This window comes from Taeniopygia guttata, chromosome 1 (genome assembly GCF_048771995.1).
Source record: "Taeniopygia guttata chromosome 1, bTaeGut7.mat, whole genome shotgun sequence".
NCBI lineage: Eukaryota > Metazoa > Chordata > Aves > Passeriformes > Estrildidae > Taeniopygia > Taeniopygia guttata.
Window position 1 is genome coordinate 96,197,408 of NC_133024.1, and position 27,355 is coordinate 96,224,762.

At 36.5% G+C, this 27,355-nt stretch overlaps 1 protein-coding gene across 11 annotated transcripts in view; it reads right to left on the reverse strand.

The window, feature by feature from the left end:
• Positions 1–27,355, reverse strand: part of MID1 (midline 1) — a 244,413-nt gene that overhangs the window by 32,509 nt on the left and 184,549 nt on the right. For all 11 annotated transcript variants that reach the window (XM_072933817.1, XM_072933827.1, XM_072933829.1 and 8 more), the window contains 4 exons: positions 17,315–17,410; positions 7,081–7,188; positions 3,876–4,024; positions 478–605 (listed from right to left, as the gene is read on the reverse strand). In XM_072933817.1, the coding sequence (XP_072789918.1) occupies positions 478–605; positions 3,876–4,024; positions 7,081–7,188; positions 17,315–17,410 (481 nt within the window). The remainder of the gene's footprint in view (positions 1–477; positions 606–3,875; positions 4,025–7,080; positions 7,189–17,314; positions 17,411–27,355) is intronic.

Here is a 27,355-nt window from a genome sequence, read left to right on the forward strand (position 1 = left end):
CCCATGGTTTCTGTAGGGGAAGGGCACCAGGAAGGAGTGGCAGAGATGATGTATGATGAACTGACCACAGCCTCCATTCCTCTTTCCCATGAGCCACTTTGTGGGGGAGCAGGTAGAAGAGCTGGGAGTGAAGTTGAGCCCAAGAAGGATGGAGTGAGGAAAAGTTTTTTGTTAGATTTATTTTTATTTCTCAGTGTCCTACTTTTACAATTAATTTGCAATAAATTACATTAATCTTCCCCAAGCTGAGTCTGTTTTGCCTGTAGCACTAATTCTTGAGTGATCTCCTTGTCCTTATCTCAACCCAAGAGCTTTTCATCTTATTTTCTCCCCTTACTGAGGAGATGGAGTGAGAGTAGCTTGGTGAGCACCTGGCAATTAGCCAAAGTTACAACCACAGGGAGAACTGAAGAAAATCCTATCACTACTATTTTATGAGGAATATGTAATAGTAGTACCTCAAGAAAAAAAAAGTACCTGTAAGGTAATCAAGGCATTCCAACAATTTCTTCTCCCTGGTAAAATCAAGTGCGAAAGTATCAAAAGTATCATTGAGATTAATTTCAGGAATTAGAACCTGGGAGGATGCAGTTGCCATGGAAACCCTGTAATGAAAAGAAAAATGTCTTTTAGTACTCAAGACACAATGACAAGGTGGACTTGATCAACATAGTTGTTATAACTTCTCAAAAAGCTTGATAAAAGCTTATATACATATTTTATTTATATGGTTTAAGTTACGAACTTCTCCTGCCACTTTTATTTTTGACAGCAAGATCTCAAATAATTTTTTCTTTTACTGAGCTTAGGCTTATCATGCAGTACCAGATAAGATTTTAACAAAATATTGGCCAAGCAACTATATCCCTTGAATTCTTTTTTTTAATCAGCCATTGAACCAAAGAAGAAATAGCTCTATAATTAGCTGTGTTTAAAGAATCTTGACAGATGTTGCATCTCTCCCAACCCTTGTTTTCCCAAGCAGTTTCTTGCTCCAGGCATGCCTTGGCACTGCAGTCCCAAGGGTTTTGTGCAGTCCCCGCAGCCCCTCAGCTGTTCACCACAGCACACTGCTGTTAACTTCAAAAGGCACAGGAGGGAGATGAAACAAATAGATGTCAGCATGGTTTATTTTAAAAAGCTTTTCCCTACAAAGCCTGTGTGCATACTTAAATTTCCTCCAAAACTGAAGTTTCCTCACCTACATTCACATTTTCTCTGTCCAGATGTATTAATATAAAGAGATGAACTTTCACAAGAAAAATGCCATCAGGAAGCATTTTCCAGACCATTCAGGCTGGTTTCTCCAAATGCATATTTCTGGAGAGCTGGATACTTGATGTGTTTACAGAAAATTGGACTGGTTTAAGGAGAGAGACCACTAAGCCCTATGCTATACAACAGAAATTGGGCAAATGTTTCAGTTTGGAGATAAACAGACAACTATGCTTTCAATCTATGTCTGTTATCCGTCATTTATGACACATCTGATCAAAATATTTTATTGCTTTAATTTAAAATTTTCCCATATTATTCTTTTTCTGTAGACTGGACTGAAATGACTCCAGGATGAATGCTTATTAAAGACTCTTTTTTCATATATTTTTTGTGCAGTATTTAAGGAAAATACAATAAGCAAAGTAAAAACCAGAGCTGTACACCTCATTGTCTTCAACATAGTTTCCAAAAGCTGAGCTGAGGAGGTTTCCTGGTTAATATTCTTGTTATACAGTTCTCAGCATTGTTTCTCTTGCAGCTGTGGGTGTAGAACTTAGTTTAAAGTAGATCCTAGGACAGAGTTATTTTTTAATTTTATATCAGCAGACCTTCTTTTTGGACTGTGTTAGGGGATATGCAAAAAGTGCTCTGTATTTAATGTGTTATGGTAAGTTTTTGGTGAGATAAACAGTTCAAAATTTCAGACACCATATCGCCATATTAGGTTCAGAGGATTGAATTTTGCCTTGTAATTCTGCCTACTGTTGACACTGTAAACACTGACACTGTACTTGATTGGAAAGGGTTTTTCTAGGAAAAAATTCATTTCACCCACTGTGAATAATGCACAACTTAATCATCAGAGTGAATGTAATGAGTTTGCTTGTGCAAACAGTTACCTGTTGTGCTTACAACAGAAAATATTTTACTGCAATTACTTTGAAATGTGTGGATGAAGAAATGCAATGAGCATGATTTCAGGAGACTTCTTTAGCTGCTGGAGCTCAGAGCCCTGGTGAGACTGGTACATGAGCAGTCTAAAAGCAAATAAAATGTTGCTCACCACAGGAGAACGAAGAGAGCTACTTGTGAGGAATAATTTATTTATTCTACTTAGCCTCTTTTTCCATTTGCAATTTTGTCTGCAAGCACTTGGCATCTCTTTTACCCTTGGTTTTATTCACTGTTTGGAATGATTCTCTGATTTTCAGGGTGTTACAGCCATCTCATTACAGACAGAAATCTGTGATAGCCAAGAATTAAGTTTGATTGGGCACATATGTCAGCTGGTCTCATTTCTTCTCTCCCAGTGTCTCTCCTGTGAAAATATTGTATTTATGATGCAATTGTTCATGCTTACAATTTCAAAATGGAGCTTCTCTGAATATTCTGTGGTAGGCTGTTAGAAAGCCCTGCGTCTCCACAAGTTTCTGCTACTACTGCTGCTTCTGCTGGATACTGAAAAAAAGGGCAGACCCCTACTTTCATCTTTTGATACTTGTAGTTTTACTGGCTTCGACTGGGATGACACAACGTTGCTTGATGACAGAATATAAACCACAGTCTGGGAGACAACATAAAACCCACTGTCTTACCTGGACTTGTCTTTTTTAACTGATTTTCATTTCTCTGAATGTGTAATGGGCAACCCAGTGTAGCTGGCTTATTTATAAAACATAATTAGCTTTGATGAAGACTGATGCAGTACACCAGAGTAAGGGAAAGACTGAAAAAAAAATCAGTAATAGGAGCAGGGAATTTAATGTTTTGGATTTGTGGAAATTGGCTGGAAAATGTGAAGATATAATGTGAACCCAGAAATAAAAAAATTACTATTAAGAAAAAGCTATTTTAAAAAATGAAAGTAGCATACTTTTGATGTCTTTGTTGTCCATATTCTCCTTTCTTAAAATTTTTTAAATAATAATAATAAAAAAAATCTGATTGCTAAACAGCTGATATTCCAGCAGAATATTTTTTCATCAGAAAATCCTGCTGAAGCTCAGTGGGTATGTTTTCTGATATCACGCTCCTTATCTTTGAGATCCTTGATATATCTAGCATGCTGAAGATGATCCTGAAAGGAGTAGAAATTCCCTGCACCCAGGGGCCCAACACAACAACTGATGTAAGTTCCAAACCTCCTGGACAGTTGAATCTCCATCCTTTCAAGATTCATGGTGCAGGTTCACAAAGTTACAAATTTCATTATCTTGTAGCTTTCTATTTTGTGAAGAATATGAATCCATTAAGATCATTCCCAGTTTCTTCTAAGGAACACACTGACTGCCTGATTTCTTTCTTAATCTCAGAATTTTTCATGAAGTAGGATTTCAGCCATAAACCCATTTTTAAAGTGTGTTTAACATCAGACATCTGCTTGTCAACCATTCAAACTCTCACTTGTGCATGTTGCTATTGTTGTAACTCTTAATTTGCACTCTTTTTTGAATGCTCCTCTTCTCAAAGGAGTGTTTTGATTTAGCATCACTGTAAATTCCCAATCTGGTAAAGCGCAAAGTAGGATTTTGGGGGAATATGTCAACTATCCCCCTGTCTTTGACCACATCTCTGATGTGACAAGGCAATACAGCAACTATGGCAACCCATCTTCCTCCAAATGAGGTTTTTCTTTTTATTGAGAGAAACATCTTTACCTTTCAGTGATATTTTTAGCTGTTTGCAGGAAGCGGGCGTGATCGTTCTCCTTCAGGGACTGCTCAGCCTGAGAGATGAGGGATGTCGAGCGCTCAATGCACTGTTTGCAGTTCGCAATCTGCTGAGCCAGTTTTCTCAGCCTCACCACCTTGAGTGGAAACACAGCAAAGCAGTCATGTCTCTAAGGTCACAAATCATGGTTGGATTTGCAATTCAGAGGTAAAGCTGGACAAAGGAGGAGTTAAGATGAATGGCTTTGGTGACAAGCTTTGTGGTGAACTCCATCTAGCCATGTAACAGTTTAATAAGGGACAGGCACAGCCTTTCTGCCTGAATATTTTCCACATGGAAAACAACAGGGGAGAGCCAAAACAAGCACAGCTGGCCTATTTTCCAGCAGAAGGAACGTCATTTCCTGATAATTTCTGCTTACATGATAACTAAGGTCTATTTAGATAACCATTTCCCTGAAATTATGAGATTTGTGTTAAAGGCTACTTATAGGATAACTACCTTTTTTTTGTATTGATTGAGTTTCATAAAAAGAAAAAAACCGAAAATAAAAGTGAACAGATAAAGACTGTCCAATTCTGTTAACAATACATGCCTGACCTCATTATGTGCTTTAAGTAAAATAGGGTGTTTTCTTGTTGGATATTTTTAACTGGATAAAAGCACAGTAGTGCTGGAGAGCTGATTATTATTACTGCAAACATATGTGCTGGAGATAAACACAGTAGATGTGACTGTAATCATTAGCAAAAAGGTTAGGGAAGAGCACAGTCCTCCATTTAAAGACAATGTTGGCTAACAAAACTTCAATAGTTCCTGAAAGGTCTGGGAGTCCTTCCCTTTGCTATCACATCAGGATCATAGTTTGAACAGCAGTAAGAAATAGGAAGGAAATTAAATAACTCTGGAGTTTGAAAGGCACATTAAGGCCCAGTTACATGCAAAATGAGGGAACCAACAACCAAGTCAGTTGGCAGACATGTCCAAATTTATAATCAAGATGGCATTCCCAATCTCAGGAATTAGGGCACAGGCTATGAAGTTGCCGATTTGACTTTCAGATATATTTGCATCCTAAGCAGTGATGAGGCTATCTTAGTGCAGCTGACAACAGAAACCAGTAGGAAAATAAACATTTTTGAAAAACTTTCAAAAAAATATACTGGGCAAATGATTTGTGTCACGTGATATTTGTAGCTCTTTAAAGATAGAAACAGCAAAGAGAAGAAAATGCTGGGAATACACAGATTTTGGTAATGCTAATGATTTAATCAGCTTCTAGGATGAACTAATGCCACAGCGTTTCCTGTAACTGTACATTTGCAGAGATTACAACTCAGTCTACACCAGCCTAACCAGGGAAAGGTTCACTGCAGTGTTGAAAAGTTAATCTCTTTATTTGCTAATTAATTAACAAGCAGTGAAGTAAATGTTAACTTATGAGTCTTTTGCAGTAAAAGGCACGTCATGACTTGTGATGTCTATATATGAACTATTTTTCACTTGATTGATTCTTTCTTTTATCTTCAAGAAGAAGATGATAAACTGAAAAAGGAAGAGTCTCATCTCAGTTCCCACCCACTTCTGCAATGGTAGGAATGACATCTGCCCTAGGACTATTTCACCTAGTTGATATTTGCTTCTTTCCTGTTACATGTTGTGTGGGATTTTATAGGGTTTGGGTGATAGATGAGATTAAGTGTGGAGCTGCCCAGGGTGCTCAGATTTGTGTGTAACTGAAGCTGCAGGCTTGCAGGCACTGCTAGAGCTTAGTATGTGTTTCCAGCTCTGTATCAACAGTCCTATAGAGAAATTTGTCATGCTCCACCTTCCAGAAAGACTCTTCCATAGGCCCTCTTAAAGGAAAATACACTGGGCAGAACTTCCTAAGGCTTTTCACATGGGTCTCTTGAGACCTTGAAATCTTTCAACATATATCACATTAGAGTCAAAGCATTCCAGACCTTGACTGGTCCTCCACTGATACAGCCTTCAGCTCAACAAAATATAACAAAGAATGGGGACAGATTCTGATAATAGCTCTATTCAAATAAGTTTGGAGTCAATTGTATTACAAATCTTCCATGCTAGTGGAAATTAGAACACATTATTGCAAGCAACAGAGTTTTTAAAAGCAATGTGTATATTGCACAAATCCAGATGAATGGTAGGTTTTCTACTTCATTGGTAGCACACCTGGTCTCTCTGCATAGAAGAAAGGAGTTGAAACAAAAATGAAGGCCATTTATTTCATTTGAATGGAATTATATGTTGTTAATAGCATGAGGAAATTCAGATTTTTTCACACAGTGTACAGGACCTGTGGTTTCAAACGTGTTTAATTAAGTTAGCCCTTGCCTACAGACTTTTCATTTCAAGTTAATTGGAATATCTTGACATCCACATGAAGCATTTAAGCTGCTCTTGACTTTATTCCTTTCTGGAACTTTTTCCACATAAGAAGAATGAATATCTGACTTAGTTAATTTAGAAGTTAAACAGTAAACACCTTGGACCTAGAAAATAAAAACATTAATTCAACTCTAAAGCATTTCTGAGTTAACAGTTAGGTAGCAAAATATGTTGAAACTTGAGTATCAAAGATCTTTCCTGCTCAATGTGTTTGCTACTAATAATCATGGAACTTTGGGAATAGAAATGCACACCTAATTTAATTTCTTTCACACTTTTGAATTTTTTTTTTTTTGTAGATAATTTAAGACTTCATATTTTCAGGAATGACAATGACTAGAACCAAATTTTTTATTACAGTATTTGAATAAAAAGTTAAAATACCTAGGAAAAAAAAAAAAGAAGAAGATAATTGTGAGACATTATTCTATTGTGTAAGTATTCCCCCATTCCACTTTGGGGGAAATACTCTCAGGCACATAACAGAGTGAAAGAAACATTAAATGGACATAATTTGTCATTTACCGATCATGACATAATTTCTGGTTTTATCCTTAAAATCCATAATCACCTGTAGTAAGAGAAATACAAAATAAACAGTTGAGGTCTAGAGTACTAGTCTTCAAGGATTTAATTCTTTACATGAAAGTATCACTCAGTAGCCAAGTACTACATAAGGACTTTTATGAATTTCTATCAATAATATTTTCAGTCAAAAAAGCTGCAATCAAAAGGAAACAATGTTGACCTACTTGTGATGTTAAGAAGAAAAGCTTTTACCTTTCCTTCTTTGATTTTGGTTCCAATTATTTGCCGTCTTTGCTGGATTATTTCAATTAGTTGATCACATTCTTCCATCAGCTTGGTTTCTTGGCGGGACGCATTTACCTATGAAGCAAAACCGTATGATTAGCAAAACCTTTTTTTGACATTTTCCTTTTCCATATTCAAATTTTAAAACTTCATTTTCTAAAATATTTGGTTTGGCAATTTTTTTCTCCTTTCTGTGCATAATCTATGTTATTTTCTGTCCTCTCTTTTGGATTTTGTGAAGTACTGAATTGAGTCTCAATGTATTGTTTGCAGGAGGCAGGACTTGCAAATAGATAATCAGGTGTTTCTAACTCAAGTGAGATGAGTACTCATCTGCTTTAGTGAGTATTGAGTGGTGTCAGCTCTAACACACACCAGTGAGAAGCAGCATCCCCTCTCACTGCTGCTAGTGCCAGCATCTGATGGCAAAGAATGCCAGGAGGAAAGCAGTCCCAACGTGTATGATCACTCCCATGAGTGCTTCATCATCCTCCAACCATTTGTAGCTTGGTCTTCTTGAACCAGACATAATTTATACATCATTACTAATATTCAGAAGAATTAAATAGCATGGATTTATTTAGTCTCTCCTTCAAATCCTGGAAACCTTAGGAATCTGCATCATTCTACAGGAAAGAGCACCAAAGCTTGACTCACAGTGAACAACTGGCTCCTTTTAGGAAAATTTGAAACTATCTCTTTCCAGCTGCATTTAATGATCCAAAGTCCTTTTACTGGAAAGGGCAGTGAACTACTGATATCATGTATCCAAATATAGGTTCCTGAAAGATTGAAGTTATCAAAGATCCATGTGACAATACTGAGATGTGTGTTGACTGTCTTAATTATTCCTACTTTGTCTCAGCAACAAATCAGATAGAAAATAGTGTGCTCATGTAGTTTTCTAAATATATGAGGAAATGAATTTTTTTTTAGTGCAAAAGCCCTCACAAATATTAGCTTTCTGTAGAAAGTGCTAAATTTTGTTAAAAAAAGAAAATTTGTAACAGGAAAGTTTGGGTTCTCAGACAAATATGTTTTGTTTCCAAAGGAGACTGATTTTTTCAGTGCAAAGTCAACATTCTATATGCAACCAGAAGAATTTCCCCTCCAGCAGTTGCATGTTTAGCTTACATATATGTGTAAAGAGTCAGAAAAAAAGGTAAAATGTTCTAATCATGTCTAGAAGAGAAAAAGAAGAAATAACTTATTTCAGAGCTATGTTTCCATTTGCACTTTGCTAAAAGAGGGTAAGAAGGTAAAACAGCTTTCAGCCCTGGCTAATTGCTTCCACCGCCTTGTCACCTTTTCCACTGGGATAATAAGAGTCAGTGGGGAGCAACAACGGGGAATACTTTCAGGTGAGAAGTAACTATATTGCACCCTTGGTTTTTTTTCAGTCTGATGAGCCTCATGATTCTGCATCACTATTCTTTTCTTTCCTTCCAACAATGTGTTTAAACATGCACTTACCTGTAAGCACATTATGGTGCTCATTAAACTTAAGCAAATGCCTATGTATCTAAATTTGGACCAGAACCAATTTTACAAATAACCTGCTTATGTGAAATACATAGTATCCTCCAGGCAAAGAGAGGACTTGTTTATAAAGACCTGCTTTCATCAGGGTTTCGGATCATCTTTCTGAAATCTTCATAAAATTAAAGTTTGTTTGCACATTTTAGAGGCCTAATTATTAATAAAGACATCAAGATTATAAAGAGAGAATACATTTGTTTCTGGAAGGGGTCATATGTGACCTCAAGTGCTGGTTAAGATGTAAAAGATATTCCTATTATGCTGGTTTAGGTGCCCATGGTTCTCCTTACATTTACTGTTTGCTCTGCCTGGCTTCTCACCACAGTCCATGAGGACAGACAGCACAAAACAGCCCACCCAGAGCCTCTAGCAGCGCCACTGTCTCTCCACTGAGAGCTCAGGTAACCTAGAAAAGTTAGTCAATCTGCACTGTCCCTCCTATTCCCTTTGCTCCTCTTGCCCCAGTCCCTCAGCTGCATCATGGATCTTACTTTGGCATGCAACTCTGCAGAGCTGCCTTCAACAAGCTGCACCATGCACTGGTTTCACAGCCCTGATTTCAGTTTCACTGCTGGATTGAAATTCCACCGAGGAGCAGGGAAGCCTCCCCAGGCTCAGCCGGGGCAGCGATCACACCCAGTGCATGTGGGCACAGCTCCTGTGTCAATAGCAAGGTCAGCTCACTCCACAGCCAACTTCAGCACTTAATTACAGTAACACTTTTGGCACTTAATTATGGGAACACTTGACAGGATTTTTGAGTAGCTTCCACTCAAAGTGTTACTTCTAGCACCACTTACATCACCAATTTGCTTTGTCAAGAAACCTAATTAATTTTTGGGATAACTGTCATGAAACGTAAAGTTACAGGAAGGTTAAGTCAACATTGTTTCATTTAATACTCTGATTGATTTGAATAATAATGTATTAATTGGATCTTAACCTAAAAAGCTTTAGACTAAGAAAAAACAAAATGCTTGGAAAAAATCTCTGGATTTCTTAATGCACTGACTGCAGACTTCTCTTTTTCTTTGAAATCTGAAAAGTATGCTCTTTTTAAAACACCATTTGAAGACATTTCCAACTTTATAGCTTGGACAAGCTTATTAAAAATGAAAATAATATTCTAAAATTATATGATACGTCTGAGCTTTATATGAAAAAATCCCTCAACATTTAATCTAGGGGCTTTTCTCAAGCTGAAATACTCCTTAATCATATTTTCAGCCCGCAAAGCCTCTGATTCAATAATAACTTTATAATTGAGCACATGCCTAATTTTAAGTGCACTACATTAGCTGTGGCCGTAAAGGGACTATTTGTGAGATTACCATCAAATATTATTTACTTTTATGTTCCCGAGGAGTCATATGTCAGACCAAAGAGCTATGCATGTGGATCAGGGCTCCATGTACAGGTGCTACAAAAATAACAGAATAAGGCTTTTCCTTCTGCTTGAGTCCTTTGACGAACAGCGACCTTGACAATAACTTCCAGCTGGGCTGGCCAACGAATGCGAGTTCTGTCTGGTGAAAATATTTGAGGTTTTACATTCTACATTTTTTCCAAATTAAAAAACAAGCCCTCTTTCCAAGGAGTTTGTTACAAGAGACTGATAGCTGCCTTATAAAGTCTGGTGACTGTGTCACACACTTCGTGAAAGTCTCCAAATCACAGAGAAAGCTGATTCAGTCTGGGCTCCCTCCACCCAAGATGAAGGTTGATTCTTTAATCTGAGGTATCTATTTTCTGAGAGTTTATGCTAGACTTGGTGACATATCTCTATGGAAAATTTCACTATTAATACAATTAATTTTGGCATCCACCGGTTCCCTAAACATGTTCAGAAATACTTTGAACCTAAAGCTTTCTGCTTTACTGGTATCATTTTTATACTTTTTTTTTTTTCCATGCCAGAGTTAAAACTGAGTAGGAGGCCTTATGATTTAGCAAGAACTATGACATCTACAAAGAAGAAGAAGGACAGATTCTAGTTCTCCCGCTTTTGTGGGGAATTTATTCCCATTTCTCTAACACACACAGACCTCAAATAGTTTACTGAAAAAATCCAACAACCTTACAAATTCCAGGTTTCTTTCCAGGTTTTCCAGATGTATGGATAGGGACTGTTGCCCTTTGCCTCAGGAAGGAGGTGTAGTTAAAAAAAGAAGAGAAATAGGGGTTCCTCAGATGTCTGTCAGGGAGCTGGAAACAACAAGCCCTCTCAGCCCAAAGGGGAGAGCAGGCCAGCTGTTTCCAGCTCCACAAGCTGAGAACTGATTTGGAAAGTGTTCTGCTCCTTGTGGAGGCTTCCTAGGCTTTCATCTTCCAAGGCCTCAGTTAAATTGCAGCTTAGCTTGTAAGAAAATGAATTTGGTGGTTTCAAAGTCCCCAGCAGATGTTTGAGAAATCACAAAACTACAGAACAGCCAGAGATTTGAGGTTACAGTGGAGCTTCTATGGTTAATTTAAAGGCAAACAGATTCAGAGGGCTGGATTCATACCCATGAAAACTTCCTCAACTAATATACTGAAAAAGGATGTTTTTAGTGTCTCAGAAGACTTTCCCTTGCAATAGCAAAACTCTTCCTCTCAGATTCCTTGTAGGTAAGGCAATTCTCTCCACAAGTGGAAATCTTCATGTGTCTTTTTGGCAAACAGTCTCTGAATGACAAGCAATTAAGACTTAAATTAGAGGGGATCTGCTTTTTTAAGGCTATGCTCTCTGTGATAAATTCATCAAAACCAGAGCAATTTTTCTTTCCTAGTCATCAGTTGATTATGCAAAATGGAAGAAAGTAGGTTGTAGAAAGAGTCTGCTCTTTGAAAATTGAGGTATGAATTTGAGTTTCAGCTTCATGATTTAAAAATTGTTTCAATTTCTTAAAAAAATAAATTCTTTGCAGCTGTGGCTGTACAGGTAAAAAAGAGGTATTAATTTTTCTTTGTGTTTGAGTTGATAGGTATAAAATGACAATATACTATGGCTATAGAATGACTATATACTCAAAACAATTACTGTATACTCAAAAGAAGACAAAAATATCAGAAAAATAAATTGAATGATTCAACTCAAAACCTCTTGCATCATTGCCACAATTTTCACTTTAGATTTGAGCCTGAATTTCTTCTTGCACCCAACCCAGAAACTGAGATTTAAAAACTCTAACATTTTTACATATAATGGCTGATACCTAATTGCTCTAGGAAAACTTCATTGTCATGTAAATGTGGAACACATTTTCTTGGATTAGAATGCTTAGATGAATTAAAGGATTATACTCTTCTAAAGAGAGAGGCCTGTTTATTTTACTCCGTGTTGTAAAGTGAGTAACTTTTCTTCATAGAGCTAGAGTACATTGAAGTATTATTTTAACATCATCCATATGTAATTTATTTATTTAATGGAAATACAAAGGATAATCATTAATGCACATTTATGAAAAAATTTATTCCCTTTCTTTTTATGGCCATGGGAGTTATGGATTCAAACTTTCTTTATTTCATACCCCTGTTTGATGTTATGAGTTGCTCAATTTAGTCTTCTACAGAGCAAAAGCAGAACTCTTGGAAAATAACTTTTTCAGGTTTCTCCTAGTCTAAGTGTAAATCTAATTTTATATGTGATGACAAACCGTGCCTTTAGAAATATGTGATATTAATCAGCTTGCCATCTGAATATAAAACTTTTAGTTTGAAAGAGTGAAAAAAAAAAAAAAAAGGTCATCTTCCATTTCAAGTGTGCCAGAGGCTTTGTTTTTGTTTGCATTCCACATCTATCTCTAACCAGGAAACCTGTGTTTAGAGGCAGTCTCAGAGCAGGTTAAGCAAAGGTCAGTGCAAAAAGATGCCATCTTACTCTGGCTACGTAGGAATTTTGTGAATGAAGGATTGATTAGACCAGGATAGCTAAACCACTTTGGGTCTGGCAGATAAGATTATCTGCCCCAATTCTCACTAAAAGTAAACCTTTCTTAGCAGACTGAAATTCTCATTTTATTTACTAAAATATTGTTTTAAAGGTTTTTTTGTCTCACTGTGCTTTGAAGCACATTGTTGAGAAACTAACCAGCAAGACACCTAGATGTCCTCTAGTGACATTTACAATCTCATCCTAAAACAAAAAAAACCCAGAATTGCATGGGAAAAAGAATTATAGGAATCTCATTATTTTCACTCTCCTTTTTTTACACTTTATTTTAGACCTTTCTTTAAATGTAAACAATGAAAATACTTTTAAATTGAACAATAATTATTTATTGTTTTTACTTTGTTTTTCCTGCTGACATTAAGCCTTTGTTCCATATTGAGCAAAATATTCCACATCATGTGTTTCATGTAGGATAGAAAAACAAAAACTATTAAACAATCACTGAAGTTCAAAGGACTGCCCATCCTTTCATGATGTTGAAACCAGTGCACTTGTAAACAATAGTGCAATACTTAAAACTGTCATCCAAGATCCAGGGTCTTTAGCCTAGTGTTTACCATGCTCACAAGAGGACCAGTGCCTTTGGTCTCCCTGCTGCTCTAGCTGCTCTTTAGCTGTTTATGTTAGGCAGAAAAAGGAGGAATTCAAGAGTATTTTTTTCCCATAATGATAAACAACTCAGAGACAGAAGGTTCCATAAATTGATAACTTTTTGACTGAAAAGTTACAGTCTCTGATAGCAGACACAAAATATTACCTGATGCATTAATTAACCAGTGGTTGTTAGTGAAATAAGCTCCATTTACTAGTCTAACATCAAAGTCTTGCAAAAATATCAGTCTATTAAAAATCTGAACATCTGGATATGAGAGAAAGTGCGAGGTGGAGCAAATCAGGACTGGCCACCTTAGCAGGCAGTGAAAAGCTCTGCTATTAGTTTATATACAATCTGTGTGACCTCTTACCATAACTACAACTCCACTTTACAGAAGTTACAAAACAGTTGTAGGTGCAACAAGATATTCAGCACATACTTAATCTGTACATAAAATGTATGCATAAATGCTGCAGTTCCATAGTTGTATAGGACCAATTATACATTAAATTTGTAATTTTTGAGATAAATTTAACAATTCTTTAGGGAAATAGTATTTTTCTACTAGGCTACAGCTTACTAGGCATGCAACTTAGGACATCCTTGAATTAATATTCTATATCACCATATGCTATGCAGCATATTTTGTCAGTTTTCATTTCTGAAGTTTCTCTTTTCAGATGCTATATAAATTTAAGACTCTGAGTAAAGCTCACCCAAGATTTCCATTGAATGAAATAAATTTTTATGGAAGTGGAATTAAAAGAAGAATGAAAGTAATTAGAAGTCAAAATAGATCATGCCAAATATTTAATCAAAATAATGTTAATAGAGAAAAAGTCTCTTGTACCTCCTCTCATTAGAAACTGTCTTAGAAAAAACAAATGCTGTAAACTCCACCTTAAGGTTTTATGTATGTGATCAGGTTTTCTATTAGTACCTTACTGATAATTTCTATATCCTAATATAGAATATCCTAATTTCCTTCAACTCATATTTTCCTATCTATTTCAAAAATAAAAAAATACCATTTATTTCAGCACTTAAATATAGCAAATAAATGTAGCTGCTAAACAAATATCTTCACAAAAATGGAAGATAGCAGGGCAGAGGAAAAAGCAAATTTCTGTGGAGTTCCTTTCTAAGTTGTTTGCCAAGTTATCACACATATTCCACAGTGATGGCAAACACTTGTCTAACCCATTGCTCCTTTCCTAGGAAAAAAATCCCCAGCAAAGTACATTCCTTCCAAAGACTTGGTATTGCTCTGAAGGCCATTTACTGCAGTTCAGACACCAGGATTTACATCCAGGCTTTCTAACTAAATTTTCCTATTGAGAACTTCTCAGTTTACTTGAGTTTTGACAAAAATAATCCCAAATCTCAAGGAGTGAGTACCATGAAAAATTATGAAAACAGAATAGTCACTGTTTTTTATAGGGACAGACAAAGCCTCTTTATTTTTCAAAGGTCCTTTGAGAATTGTATTGACAGCTGAGTTTTGATTTTGTTGTCTCTCAACAGAAATGCCATACAAAAATTAATGGAAACATTTTGTTGCAAAATTTGAAGGAGCTATCTTGTCACTGAAGTCTTACTAGAAACTCAACATTCCATTATTATTATATTTTCCTGTTTGGCTCATTTCCTTTTTATCAGTCATGCAAAACAATAGCAACAGCAGGATTTTTTAGGTGCTGCCATCTTCTCTTCACTGGTTTTGCACTACTGCTTTACACTGAAATGTAAAATGTGTCTGATAAGTGTGAGTGCTGAGTATCTGTGCCAGTGAAATAAAGGTTCTTTCAATGAACTACTTTTTATTCAGGTGATTATATAACATGACTATAAAAAACACCATTTGACACTCACAAACCCAATTTTTGACTGAGAACTTTACATTGAGATTTTACCTGCAGCAGATCTTTAGAAGTGAGCTAGAAAGTGAGCATTTCTATTATGTAAAAAAAGAGCAAAGGATGCAGCACTTTGAGGGTTACACAAGTAGAGGAAAATGCCTCCTCTTTATGCAACCCAAAATTATTTTACAGTGTTGTCCAGAATCTGCTTCCTATTTTTCATGTAACATCGAATTTTTTGGCTTATGACATGATAAAGGCTTAAAAAAATGTTACTGTTTATAGCTACAAATAAATGTTAGTTAGCATGACTTTTAAAAGTTCATCTATATCAGAGTGAAGTCTTGGTAAATTTAATACAAGGAATAATAATAATTTCCTTTCCTTCCTTGTTTCTCAAAGTTCAAACTATATCTGAAACTGAAAGCTTATTTCCCTTTTTTTTTTTAAACCAGTTTTAAAGCCCCCAAAATCTATATCAAAATTATTTAAAATTAGGTAAGGAAAATCAAAGTAGGTAAAAAAAGTCTTTACATTTACTACCCATGTTTTTATAGGTTAACAAATTATGTACAATGTATTTTACATTATTATCTGTAATATAATATGTCTAATAATGAAAAGAAAACATTCGCTATAAAACTAACTTCCTGTTCAGTTTCAGCATTTCAGTGAGTTCATACGTCAAAACTAATATAGTTATTGGAAACGTTTCATTATATTTTGTAATTTTAAATTTGCATTGTTAATGTTTTAGCCAATATATTGTTTAGATTAATTTTTTAATTCGGGTTTCAGTCTTGGGTTGAATTTCTCTCCTGAACAAGCAAGAAGAAAAAGAGGGTACTGACTTTTCAAAAATCTACCTAAGCTATAGTTTCTCCAATGCTGGAGATATGCACATCACATCTGAAATTTTCACAGGGCTCTGAGAAACAGATAACTTCAAAGTTTACTTCCCCATCCCCACTTGCCCAATTTCCAGCTCAGCCAAGGTCCAAGGTTTTGACTGAAGCTCATTTCTTAATATCTAACTAATTTAAATGCTAATTAGACTAATTTGATGAATAAAACATGGTAGGAATTCATTAACAACTCTGTTGTGATTGCTTTATGTCTACAGAGAAATTTTCTAAAACAGGGCTCCAGGGACAGTAGCGCATCTGTTACCAGTTGAACAAGTTGGATTCTTTGCAACACTCAACTTAGAGCTGGTAATATATTGCAGAACTGCAGAGAAGATGGAGGCGCAATTTTAAATTTTTCAGATCTAGCCCATCTTGGACACAGGCCACCAGTGAAGAAGAGACCTTATGCTGTCCTGAGCCCATCTGCTTCATGGGGTTTCCTCAGAGTTTTAGATGAAGAGGAAGAAACTGTGCCTTATCTCTGTCTCTCAATACCCACTAATGCCATTCCAGCTGTTCTGCCTGGTGTTAATGGTGCCTAGATAAAGGAATTAAACCATTCACCTAATGGCTTATACTGTGGGTAGACTTCTATGGTTTTATTGAGCTCTGTGAAGTTGGTGAGGCTCTAGAGAAGTGAAGCAGATATAAACATAGATAAGATGATCTCTTTGGAAGAATAGGGGATTGTTTGGCTTTGGTTGGTTGTTGGGTTGGGTTTGTTTCTTTTTTTTGTTTGTTTGTTTTGGTTTTGTTTGCTTTGCCTTTTTGGGGTGAACTTTTTTTCACCTTTTCTGGGGGGAAAGTATAGGTTCAGATCCCACCCTGCTAAAGATTTTTTTTTGACACTGAGAGTGGAATATGTAAGTGAAGAAACTAAAAGGCCTTTCATGTATGCCATTTGAGTACAGATAGGTATTTAGACAGTTACTTATGACTGAAAAAAAAGAAAATGAAAACAAAAAAAGTGGTAAACAGAAACCTAAATGAGGCTGGGAATCTGGGTGTTCCTAATTTTTTGCCTTCATTTTTCCACCTGTAAATATTCCTCTATCTCACAAAGGACCCAGGAAGACAAATGTTACAGGTAGTAAGTGATGTGTTCAAGGATAGTAGCAGTGGAGGCCATAGCAACACACCATAATTAAAACAGGACAGAAAGGAATGTAAAGGAGGCTATCTATATTGAGAATACTACTTATCAGTGAAAAAGATTTACCATTATTTAAATTATTTTCTTCACTTGTTTGTTTAGTTTTATTTATTTTTGTTGGGGTTTTGTTTGGTTTTTTGTTCAAATGTTTGCTCCTGGATGCTAGAAATGAATGCAATTAAGCTTATAAGAATTTCTAATGGAGGCTATACTCACTTCTACATGTTGACAGGTCTGAATGAGTTTTGCCAGAAGAGTTTCCAGTTCAGTGTTCCTCTTAATAAGGTTGGTGAGGTTACTCTCCAAATTTTGCTGTAAAAAGAGAAGAAAAAAAAAAACATTTCAAAAAATTTAATACTTTGGTGAATATTTGAAAAATTGAATTATATAGGTATGAACATGAGACTTTCATACTGATATGTTCCATTGCATATTTTATTAGATTAGATGTTTTTTCTTTGCAAGACAAGAGAGCAAAGAAGTTCAAGAAAAGAGTGAATTCTGGAAAATAGGTTTTCCAAGGATCTAATAATAATTAGATTAAGCAATTAGTTTTTTTCAGGAGGAAAAAAATGAGTAAGGAGAAGACCAGAAAAGGCAAGAACATTTCTCCAAAATAAAAATTTATTTTAACGGAGAACAATTTTGACTCCTTATTTCCTGCTTTCAATCTAACATCTGAATTTAAAACCCTGCTGCTAACTGAGGTATCAGAACTGGTCAGCACTTTCTTCTTAGGATTTTAAGTGCTGGGGAGTTTTGATCAATTTGATTTTATTCCCTGGTTAGTAGAGTTATATTTTTAAAAAAATAATTCAAAAGAAAAACATCCTTTCTATGGATAAGAATGAAATACCAGCTCACAAACTCTGCCTTCACTAACTGTTCTTAAGAGAGAACTTGTGGCATGTTTCTGTGTTTATCAACTGATTATGGCTGCCATAAATATCTGCAACTGTGGTAGAGCAAAGTCCTTTCCAGCTCACAGATCTGAGGCTGCATCCTGGCTCCCTGCAATTGCATGGGAGATTGAGATCTAGCAACAAATGTTTCAGCCTCCCTTCTCCTCCCTGCATCCACAGGAGAGGTACCCAAGCACAAGAGGAGCAGGTCTGTGACAGCTCTGACCCCTCCCTGCAGGTACTGAACAGGAATACCAGAAGTGAATCCTTGCTTTTCTCCTGACAAGGGCTGCACAACACAAAGTTGTGTGTCTGCACAACTTTCATTAATTTCAACCCTCCTCATCTTTTGTTAATGACCTTCTTTTCTTCGCACTACTTCTTTTCCTCTGGTGTATCTATTCTATCAGCTCAGCCCCTGCAGCTACCATTAACTTACCTGACTTCCCCAACTCCCACCTCCATCCCACATTTAGTGTGTGTGTGTGTGTGTGTTTTCTGGTGTTATTCCCTGCCTATTTCATGCTGTTTAAAACACCTTGTTCTTTGCTCTCCCTTTCTGCAGCCATGCAGCTTCCTTCCCATTTTTGCATGTAGTTACAAACAAATGAAGATGGCAGTATTTAATTACTGAATGATACACCCTTTGGCATGTACCAGGGTTGATGCTGTAAGCACTGGAGAGGCAGTCAGTTCTGTTCCGCCAAGGAAAACACAACATTTTGGAGGCTTTTATGTGTATGACTGTTGCAGAATTTCTGAGAGAGAGCGGGCATGATTTATGTTTGGAGTGAGAATTGAGCTACCCCTCAGACTAGGCCCCTGATAAGCGGCCTTGGTGAGGCTTGGAAGCCTTTGACGCAGTAAGAAATTAGTTGTGGTGCAGTTAGAAATTATGTTAAGGTAACCACAAAATAATGAGCTGAGTGTGAATTAGGGTAGAGCTGCAGTGTGAAAAGCCTGACCACCTTAAGGCAAAGGTAAACAATGCTAGCTTGCCAACGAGAGTGCCTTTGTAAACTGTAAACTATATGGAAGTGTATATAAACTGCCATCTTCTCACTAATAAACGGAAAATATTTGATTGACGATATTGGCCTGACCTATGTTTGTCCAGTCCAGCACCCCCTCATAATATAAGAAGTCCCTGCTTTTTATGACCCTTCCAAGAAGCGTGATGAGTGCTTGAAGTACATAATTTTGGCATTTTCTTCCCAGCAAAGCCATTCATATTGTGTATGACAAGTTCTGGCTGTAAAAATACCTTCTACACTACATTTATTTCATAGCCCATTAAAACAAAGAGTAACAAGAACAGGCATTTTTACCAGACAGTTTGTGCTGGATCTTACATTTCCATAGGCCATACTGTGAACAATCTTAATTGCAAAGGCATGTTGGCTGTGCTGTCAGATGTCCCTTTGTAGGACAGAGACTCACATGTGAAGTCAAAATATCATGTATAGTTACAATATAAGATAACTTTTGCCTTCAATAAACAGCTCCTTAAGATTATTCAAATGAGCAAATATGCTTGAAGTTGTATTTATAAAACTTCCTAATCTTATACGCTGATGTTTTACATGTTTTAATATTTTCCACTAAAATCTTTCAATGAAAATTGTGTACTCTTGATTGAGGTTATCTAATTTAAAATGTATTATTGAACATAAAAAATACTAGCAGTTGGTACCTATATATACAATTAAGAAAAAATATATTCAAAATGGTTGTGGAACACTGAAATTATTTCAAATAACTGAAGGTTATTTCTCTTCAACTTCCATTAACACATGAAGAGTTAGCATTTTTCTCTGAAACAGAAATGTATTGACCCATAGATTTTATATAGATTATTATATGCAGGATATGTCCAAAATATGGATATAATAATCTATATTCCTATATACATATATATACATACCTATATATCCTATATATATATATATGTGTATATATATATATATATATATATATGATGAAGAACAAAATCTTAGAATAAGTTTCCTATCCAGTGGCTATAAATATAGACCCATGTATATTATTATGGCTTCACACAGGTCTCTTGATATCTTCTGTATTTCCTGACTGTGAAAATGGAAGAAAACTATGAAACAAGTGAGTTGCCTTAGAAAAACTGGAGTTAATCCATTCCCATGCTCTTTCTCCTTGAACTGTGTAATTTTCAATATGGGAAGCCTGGAATTTTGTTTCCATGCAGTTTGGTATGCAAGAGATTGTTTTTTGTTTGTTTTTTTTTAAGTCAAGAATGTCGCTATAGGACACGAGAAAGCACAATGCGAGCCACCTGCTACTTTGCAAGGTAAAAGAGGAAGTTTATTTTCTGACTCCAACTTTTATATTTTTCCAAAGGTGACAGTGGATTGGAGAGTGAATGGGCCACCTCTCCAAAGACATTGGACAAACTACTAGTACATTAAGTTTCTCCAACCCCATGAAGGAATGCAAAACAATATGTTATTTACAGAAACTGTGTGGGAAAGTTTTCCAATAGAATGTAAACTCAGAAGCCTTTAGAAAAACTTAAGAATCAGGGCGACACAAAAATAATCAGAATTTTGTTAAATTTTTGTTGAAGAACATCAGTTTCTATTAACGCTTTACTAGACGACAAGAACCTGGTGGCTGCTGTCTGAAATTAATGTCAATCTTTCCAGTTTCACTAGGGCACTACTGAATGGCAGCTCTTAAAAGTGGTTTGATTTGAAAATTTTAAAGCTGATAAAACTTGATCAATTCCTGCAGTATGTTTACCCAGATTTTCTCTTGGCAGTATCTTCCTCTAGTACTTTTCCCTATTATTTTCTCAGACAGACCATGTAGCCATTTTAGCTACCACATGATAGTAAAGTTGCAGAGTTTGAGCTCTGCCCTCTTTCTTTACTCCATGTAGGGGCACCCAGAAAAGGCCTGAACATTTAAATTTCAGAAACAGATATTTGCTCAGAGACTTTCCAAAGTGTTGCAACATCATTTCTCATCCACACCAGGAACTTCTCCAGTTGCGTAAGACAGCATTGCCAGATTTGGAGGCCCAGCAAACTTGGAAAATTAATTTAGTTTTTGTAGACCAGAATTCCTGGGAGAGTGAATCTTAGCCAGGTTTGAAATCTGAAGAGGGTTTGCTCTCATATTATGATGAGTACATGTGAAAATGAGTAGCAGAGTAACGTGATTCCAAGTACCTTCCATCTTCCCACCTAATCTTCTACTGCTGTTTTGTTGGGCAAACCAAATTCCAATTGTATTTTTGGTAATGCTCTAGGTAAATCACAATTTCTTAAACATTCGCACCTTCCTTTTCCTATCTTTTTTGTCAGCTGCTAATTTTTGTTGTTATCTGTTTATTAAAAATGGATCTTAGAAACTCTGGTGGGTTTTTTTCTTTTTAAAGAAGCACAATAGTTGCTCTGCATTTGCTCTGTTGATAGGCTTCACGTATGTTAACTCAGTAGATGCAAACTGCTCTCCAAAACCAAAAGCAAGGCTGAATGCTTCCTAACTTACCAATGTAGATCCAGCCCAAGATCTTGACATTCCATGCATGCTTTGAAACTGTTTTTACAACAGTGTAAAGTGAAAAGAATGCTTACTGTCCATTTAGCATGGTCTGACAATTATACAACATAAATATTCCTATAATATTGGGATAAATCCAAGTAGATGAAACCACAGACATGTAATTGAAAAGGACAGTTAAGGATGATGTTTCGTTTTGACTCTGCATGCCTATGAAATTATATGATCCAGGGACAGGAGTCTAAGTTGGAAAAATTAATGCCAAAAACTAGGGGAAGGCAACTCAGTATTGATCACAATTTTTAAGCTGCTGTCAAGCTCATGAACAAGTTGCTGATGGTCATGATCATGTTGCAACAACGATTGCGTGAGGCTCGTGCCCTGACTGAAGTGGGAGGTCAGACTAGATGATCATAATGGTCTCTTCTAGTCTTTAAATCTATCAGTCTATGAGAACCAAATGTGAACCCATGCCCTTTGCCAAATTACCAGTCTCACGCAAAGCATTGCTTGTCTAAAATAAGAAGGTAGCATAAACAGATAATCCTAAACTACTATATGAGTTGGAAATGCTGTCAAAATAAATTAATGTAAGCTTCTAAAGAAGAGAAATGCTGAGTTGTGTGCTCCTGCCTTACATCACAGCAGACAAAATAAAAGCATTCCCAAGACCATCTTCTCAGAGACATTTTCCATTAAAAAATGTCTATTTAAAAAGGAAAAAAAAAAAAACAACCAGATAGCTATCAGGTACAATGACATTTTCATGTCCTTTTGAAGTAAAACAACTGTATTTTTCTTATTAAAAATTCTATTTTTTCTTCCACTGGCAAATATAAGCAGTCATTTGAATTTTCCACTCACTGCTTACTGGAAAGCTTTGAGAACTGATACACTGAAACGGCTGCACATGCTAAGACATGCACTGTGGGATAGAATATGTAACAATAGTCCTGATCACCATTTATATCAAATCCACCATGACCAAAGCCTCAGCAAGCATTGACTGCAGTTTGCATTTCCTTTGATCCTAGTGTAGAACTGACCAGAGTAAAGCACATTTTGAGGCTATCTCCTGGCATAAAGAAAACAACTTTGCATAGCGGAACTCAAGTTAAGTAGTTACATAGGTTTCTTGAGAACCACTGCCCCCCTTTACAAACAGTCAAAATGAAACAGTATATACATTTCCAGACTGAGTTAATCACAGTCTGTAACTTAAAGCCACACAGCTATAGATGAGGAATGAAACATCACAAAGCAGAAGTGTGATAGCAGTTTTAACTCACTCAAGCCAGCAGGGAAGGAAAGCAGGGTGGTGTTGACATGGCAGATCAATCTTTAGTACTTGCAGGCTGGTTATAGATCATAAATATACTCCCTGTTACTAACACAATCCATGCAAACACATCTTCACTGAAATGTTTTCCTCCAAATTCAAAGGCATTATGCTGCATGTGCTCCAGTTATATTTTCACCTCATGGTGACATACCCCATGAACTAGTCCTGTTGCCTCCAGGACTTTTATCTAACCTACTAAAGTTGCCAGTCAAATCCAGAATAAATGCCAGAATATCAATCATGGTTTTGAGCCAGGTTTGGGGTATATGTGAGCTTCATTTGGTGTTCTTTATTTAAATGGACATGCCAGGTGCACATGAAAAAACTTAAGCTAATTTTTATTCTATGTACTTGTTCTGAAACAGATGACTACTCTTCTGTAGCATTCATGTGATCAACTCTGTATTTCTCCAGCCAGGGAATAGTAACACTTTAATAGGAATGATTGACCTCAACTCTCAAATGTGCAGAGTCTGACAATTGCACTCCACATTCCTATGTGCAAAGAAATAAGAGCTATGATGTTGATAGACTCCTGGGAACTAGGATTTTTACCTCATGTGATTATAGTATATCACAAGGAAAGACCCATGAGATGCTGCACTGTTAATTAATTGTCCAGGAATATTTTTATTAAAAGTGGAATGAAAATATCTGCATGGTAAGCCATTATGACTCCAGTGATGTTAACAAAGTTGAGTATTGAATATTTCCATATTTCATAGCAATGCCACAATTTTTCATTAATCGCTATTTAACATGGGACATTGTGGAAATTGAAGGAAATCCAAGCACTTCAAATTCTTGACCACATAAAATCCTTATTAACTGAGAAAGCAATATTCTAGGGAGAACCTCCAACTACACTCTTGTGTCTCTGCAAAGCCATGCCCTCAAATATACCAGGGGTTCCTGCCATTTGTAAGTGCAGTTCTGCCCATTAATTTAACTACACTTATCTGCCTTGTGAATTGTCCTCAGACTTCCTCTACTGCTTCTTCTCTTTTGGAGAAGGAGAAATTTCATACCTGGGACCTCTGAGGAAAAAGAACAGGACAAGAGCTATATATATAGCACCCTATAGCAAAAGTTTTCCATTGATGTGTACAATAAGTTTGGAAAGGAAACAATTAATATACTTAAAAACTATTTGCCCATGGCAGAGACCATGTTTACCCAGAACACAGGTCAATGAAACTTTCATTGCATACTTATTTTCATAGTTATTTTGTTATTGTAACAGAAGGACATATAAAAATGAAGTGAAAATAGAATTTTCTCTTAAACAGAGGCATTCAAACTTGTTAAAAGAATTTTGTTCCAGTTTAGATTGTGACAAAACTGATTAACTTGACTATATAGGACAAGTCGGGATTTTTTTTTTTTTTTCAATTAAGCTATTAGAAGATATCCAAGTGTTAACTTGGTTGGGATCTGGGGGGTTTTGGTTCTTTTTTTAAGGAGTCATTAATCAAAGAAGGATAAGAATAATAATCAGGAATCAAGGATCAAGAAAGAACAGATTTAGCATCTTACCACATTAAAAAGTAAAACAGTTTGGACTGATATGTGAGTTAATAAAGGTTGTAGAAATATATTTGAGGCCAGAATATATTAGACCTTTTTTTTTCCTGCCTCAATGCAGGAGTCAAACTGGAAGCTGAAGTGTTAAAAGAGCTAAACAAATACCAGACTCTCTGAATTTAATGCATGTCATTAAAGACTTATTGTGTCGAGCTAGAGGGCTTATAAACTCATTCTTTTCCCCATGGGCTAATCCAGTGCAATGAAGGGGGTTAAGGACAACTTGAACTATTGCACAGCTGTCCTGCAGCACCCTAGCAAAATGTACTTCCAGCCTCCCAGGACATGGAATGTATTTAAAACCAGGAGTTCAACACAAGCTCTTGCCCATGAGATGCATAATGTAATCCTGTTCAAAAGATCTGGGAAGTATTCATTCCAAAACCTGAAATTCTAAGTTTTCCACCTAAATAATGACAGGCATCTATACAAAAACAGACCAAAAATATTATCTAAAGAACCAAAATTTATTCAGTGTTTTTAAAGTCCAGGTTTCTACAGATGTCTGCCTAAACATTTCTGAAAGTTATATTTATTTAAGAGGTTTTATTGTGGAAAAAAAATCTGGGTCTAATCAGTCAATACATATTACTGCATTTTGTGGTTGAAAAATGCCATCTTATCTAAGCAGGCATGTGTAGAAACAATTCAGTATTATGCAAAGCTAGCATGTTAGAAAGGGCAGCTGGATAGGTAAGAAATGGAGAAGGTCAGTGTGGTGATTTGGTCTGCATTAGGTAACAGTAGAGCTGTCACAAGTCTAATTCAGCACTTTCTGCTGGCCTGTAATAGAGCTGACACGTGAGGCAGCTGCACCCTTCTGCATTTGTTTCTCACTATAGCAAACAGCACATTGAAGGACATTTATTGACTGCCCTCCTGAGGATATTAACTGTCCATCCAGTGAATGAAGCTGTGAGTCCATCTCCTGGCATGGCTAGAAGGTCTGGCACAGCCAGGACTCACACTGGCCTTGTGTGCACTGGGCAGCCAGCATGCAGCACTTGGGCTAACACGGAACACCAGCAGCTCCTAGTCAAGGAATGGAGGGGCTGTGTGGGCAGCCCCACTGTAGGCAGGAAACAGGTGCCTCAGTGAACACAACATACTCCCAGCTGCTGCTCCAGCAGCACTTTAGGAGCCGTACAGGCACCACTGGTAAACCCAGGGGAAGCCAGAGAACTGTATCTCTTTCAGAAAATGCTGATCCCACTGTCCAATGTCATGGTGCATGAGGCAAGTGTCACCAAACCAGCTAAGCCCCAATTCTGGCATAGGGTGAAGTATACTGATCAAAGCACCACTTACAATTGTGTTTTATGGGGGTTTGTTTCTTGTGTTTATGAACCCTCTGGAATTTTGCCAAGAAGTACACCATCAGCTAGTTACGACCCTCTGGAGCACTCTGCTTTGTCCTCGCTGAAGTCACTAATGGCTCTGCCTTTTCCTTGCAGTGAATATACCATATACCATACCTTGCAGACCACATACCATAAAAAAGATGGCATCTGTCCATTTTGGTGCTCATTCTGTCACATGGTCAATGCCTTGCTGCCCATGGTTAGAGCTTGCTCTAGACAGAAATCTAGACTGAAGTGTAAATCTCTCCATTTTCTTCTCTTCATTTGCTCTATTTCCTATTCAGCAAGCTAAAACCATCTACTAGATTGAGTAAATGTCCTGAAGGAAGTTTGGTGTGGGGGACAGTTTTCAAGTAGATTTAAGTTCAACTTTTTTGAATAGAAGGCTTAAACAGTCATCTAAAATACTCGTCAACCTGACCAGATAATATAATTTTTCAGTATTTTTCTATACAAAACTTTTGACCAAGCACCAGGCCTCACATTTAGGAGTTACAAAAATACTTATCTTGATGTCTTGGACTGGTTACCTAGAACAGAGGCTAGACAGAGTTAGAGAATAAAGTGGGTATTTATTAAAAGCCTTCAACAGATACACCTTGGGCAGTGCAAAAGCCACGCAGAGGCTACACCCAAGATGGACAATGGTCATGCGTTTTTCAGGTTTTTTTCTTCTTTTTTTTTTTTTTTTAACAGCAGCTTTGCTGTATCTTTGCAAAGAGACACAAGAGATTAAAAAGAATAAAAAGGATCTAACAATATATTAAAAGGCTTTTTTTTATTATTTAAATTATGGAAAATATCTAGAAAGAATAAAAGCAACCAGATCAGATTCCTTGATAGCAGCTGTTTATATTATTCATGCACCTGGAGCATATATAATGTGTAAAACATTAATTTCACAATAAATATTGTAAAATTGCCTCCTTTACTATTATTTAAAATGTAAGGAATATGATGTGCATTGGGTTGTCTGCAGTACATACACATTTAGAAAAAAATACGCTGTCTAAAATGGAAATGCCACATTTACAGGTGACAATATTGTTTGTTCAGAATTTGCCATTACTTTATTCTCTAACTCTGACTAGACTCTATTCTAGGTAGCCAGTCCAAGGCATCAATCTTTGGCTCAGATTTCTGGTAAAGAGATGTTATTATATTTAAATCTTTGACTTTATAATTTGCTATGGATAAAACCATATAGCAACATTAAATACTCTTAGTAGAATTACATACTTAGGGACTTACTAAAAGAATATGAGCTGAGCTTAAACAGCACTTAATTTTTCTCCTGCATTTTGCAACTGCTAAATGAAAGAAAAACATACCAAGAAGACAGTAAGCAGGCAGAAGGGTCATCCTCTCTCATTAATGTACAATGCTAAAGGCTTTTCCTTCCCTTACCTCATCAGTGCATCCAACTCCATTCCCAGACATCCTGATCTCCATCACTACTCCTACTTCCAAAACACGCTCATAGTTTTGCTCCATTTTTTCTGGTCATGCTGTGACCTGGCCAGCTGTT